The sequence below is a fragment of the Melanaphis sacchari genome, unplaced genomic scaffold (genome assembly GCF_002803265.2).
Source record: "Melanaphis sacchari strain LSU unplaced genomic scaffold, SCAv2.0 Contig1838_pilon_pilon, whole genome shotgun sequence".
Taxonomy (NCBI): domain Eukaryota; kingdom Metazoa; phylum Arthropoda; class Insecta; order Hemiptera; family Aphididae; genus Melanaphis; species Melanaphis sacchari.
The window spans coordinates 8,939-12,652 of record NW_020270874.1 but is presented as its reverse complement, the minus strand read 5'-3'; the positions used below and the strand labels follow the sequence as shown (position 1 = coordinate 12,652).

The window sequence follows — 3,714 nt, the reverse complement described above, 5'->3', positions numbered from 1 at the left end:
CCCTACAAAATTTTTTTAATAAAATTATAGTATTATTATTATAGTGTATAGCTTAAAATATTCATATTAATTATAATAGATAGGTAATAAAGGTTTTAAATATAAAAAAAATAGAGTAATCCATAGTTTTGAAATAATTATGTATAGTTATGTTTATTTAAATTTAACTGTCAAAAAAGTTCAGACTGTTCAAACTTATTTTAAGAAAAATAGTAAGCTAAATTTGAAATTGTATTCTTCTGTTTTTCATGCTTGCAAACACTTCAAGGACAGCAGTTGGATCTTTTAATAATTTATCTGAGTTTTCAAAATCAATTGATAAAAGTGTAAGGCTACTTAATCGTGAACTCTTCATAGTCGATCTTAAATATGTCTTAACACGGCGCATGGTGGAAAAACTGCGTTCTGCACTAGCTGAAGACACAGGAATGGCCATAACCAATTCAATTATTTTTTTTACATGGTCAAAAGTCTCACCGTAGTTGCTTATTTGTTGATGTAGGTCAGATAATGTTAAATTATCCAAAAATAAAGATTTTCCAATCAGACACTGGTTCTTCAATACTTCTATAAAGTCATTAGTTGTATATGGTTGATACATATTACCTAATTTAACTAACAAATCTGAATTTAGAAATTCACTTGATTTGGGGTCACTTGCATGGATATAATTCAATATTTCATTGTTTTGGGTAAATCTATAAATCATTTCATTATTCATATTATCTAAAATCTGGAAAAAGACTCTTTTAAATTCATTTTCTGTATCTTTAGAGGACATGTTTTGTTTTTCTTTTCTACTAGTACTAGCACCAAGTGTTGAATAAGTTAAATAGTTATCCAGTGTTGATGAAATTCTTAGTTCTCTTGTTGGACGTAGTGTATCGTTAGGTTCAATATTCGAAGTCTGAAATACACTTACTGCTTCATTGTAAATATTGATGAATATTTTTTCTGACCTTAAATTGATCAATTGTTCCATAGTGGATTTGATCAATTTTGCACAACGGCTATAGTCAAGTGTTGTTGTCTGTAAGTTTAATGATAGAATATTTACTAAAGACAAAATATAATCCAAACAAAAAAGTAACACAATAGTTTTTAAAGAATTCATTTGAATTAGTAAACCCTTAGCTTCAGCAGCTTCCTTAGATTTTGAACTTACAGTGCACTCTTTTAATGCTGTTAATACTAATGTAAAGTTGTTTTTAAAGTAACGAATACTTTTAAATTTTGATACCCAACGTGTGTCACAGTGCATGGGGACTTTCGACCCAGTTTTATCAAAAAATACTTGATACCTTAGTGTTGATGATGACTGAAATGCATAAACTGCTTCCAAGAGACCTATAGTATCATGTACTTCTTCTACCTTTCTTGAAACGTCAACTAAAACTAAATTCAATTTATGTGCATGGCAATGTATATATGGACACAAATTTCCTGACATATCTTTAATTTTTTTTTGAACTCCGTTGAACTGACCAGACATAACTGATGCTCCATCATAAGACTGACTTACACAGTTACTCAAATCTAGTCCAAAATTATTCAAAAATAATTTAATATTACAGCTTAGGGCATTAGCATTTAATTCTTTGAGTTCAACAAATCCTAAAAACCTTTCCTTTATCACTGAATTATGTACATACCGAATACAAATACTCATTTGCTCTAACTTTGCATCGTCTCTAGCTTCGTCAACAATTAAGCTGAATATTTTACTACCTTCTTGTACTTCTTTTAAAATAGACTGAGCAATCACTGTTGAAGATGCACTTATCATATCATTCTGAATTATTTTACTAGTGTATTTTGCATTCTTTGGTAATGCTTCATAAGCTGAACAAAATGTCTGACTTTCAATACATAATAGCTTTACAAGCTCTACAAAATTTCCTTTGTTTTCTGTTGCAATATCATTATTCACAATTTCAGAGATTTCAGTTGTTTCAGAATGTCCTCGCAAACCAATATCTTGCCTAGCACAATATATGGCACACCTTATTAAACTTTTTAACATTGTCCTATTTTTTGCAACTTCAACTCTTATTTGTGAGTCAATCATAGTTGTAACACTGCCTTGTATTTTAGAATTACACCACCCTTTATATTTAGCCAATGCTAATTTGTGTGTGTCACATTTATCATGTACTTTAGCCATACTGCCTATATGTTTCCAGTCTGAATAACCATGAATTGTTAGATTACCAGCATTAGGATTACAATGTTGACTTGGTGGTAAAGAATGTCTACAATAATAACAAAAAATTTGATCAAATTGTATTGAGTACTCAATCCATGGATACTGTTTATACCAAGTACTATTAAAGGACCGTTTACTTTTACTTATGGATTTGTAAGGATAAACAATATTTGGTTGTACAGGAGGTTGATCATAGTTTAAACTTAAGTCTAATATTTTTAAAGGTTTTACCAATTGTCTGGTCGGTTCTGGGTTAAAAGCAATACTACTATTTACACTGGTGTTTTCACTAGCTGTAGAGTCATTTGTATGGATTGATGGAGATTTTGGTGTGTCTCCTTCAATTGTTTTTTCGGCCTTATGTTTGGAAAAATTATTTAAAAATCTCTTCATTATATTAAATTAATAGAAACAACGAAAATGCACAATGAGAAAAAAACAATACAATAGTCATATTATATCTACACAATATGTAATAATTTGTTATCACGTTATGCTTTTATGAAGATAGCTACCGTTCCGAACGTCTGGTGTCGTTCTCTCCCGCCAATTATGAACTAAGATAGTACTATCAACGCTAAAACAGCTGCAAGCTCTAGCAGCGACATTATCACATAGATAATATATTAGTAAGTTCGTCATCAATGTAATGATTATAATATAATTGTAAACTATCATTATAATTTATCAAATAATGAAATATCTTATTTTTGTATAAAAATAACATTTTTAAAATAATGGGCACCAGAAATTTTGGTATGGGCAGCTGCCCACCCTGCCCATACGCTAGAACCGCCACTGGTGTAAACTAATTTGTAATTTCTAGATTATGTACAGAACAAAATTATTTATAATTGATAACTGACCAAAAACCCACAGTTATATTATACATACGTATAATACAAATATACAATATATATACAAATATATAATAGATATCTATTACAAAACGGTCTTATCGGCCAGTGCGATAATACTAATTGGCAATATTGCGGTTATTCGGCTATACATTATTATCAAAAATTTAAAACACTATGTTCTACGTATGCACAATGGTGACATCGAGGCTCTGTTTCTATAGCTTATACCATACTAAGTTAGTATTAGTATTTTCAATTTTGGTTAGTGCACTCTTAATATTCGTGTAGTACTGTAGTTAAAATGGATATCCAAATCGAAAATGTTTTTCAAACAAAACGAGGTAATACGTGTATAACTGTTGATAATTTTAAACTCAGTAAATGTAATATTTTAATGAATAGTAATATTCGTTTTCGGTGTACAAATCGTTCGTGCAACGTGACTATTATCGTTAATGATAAGCTAAATGAAATAATTGAAACCAAAAATTTTCCTTACAATCATCCTCCTCTAAAAGATAATTCGATCAAATTGGACATCATTAGAACAGCTGTAAAAAGAAAGGGGACAGAAGACCTGCATACCAAACCAAACAAAATTATTTTAAAAGAAATACGTCAAAGTGGATTTGATACAGATATTGAATA

At 29.7% G+C, this 3,714-nt stretch overlaps 1 protein-coding gene across 1 annotated transcript; it reads right to left on the bottom strand.

The window, feature by feature from the left end:
- Positions 1–217: 217 nt before the first annotated feature.
- Positions 218–2,814, bottom strand: LOC112592648. Its single transcript, XM_025336800.1, has 4 exons — positions 2,776–2,814; positions 1,129–2,563; positions 808–1,056; positions 218–567 (listed from the first exon to the last, which is right to left on the bottom strand). The coding sequence occupies exons 1-4, from the start codon at positions 2,812–2,814 to the stop codon at positions 218–220; spliced, it is 2,073 nt and encodes a 690-aa protein (XP_025192585.1).
- Positions 2,815–3,714: the final 900 nt, after the last annotated feature.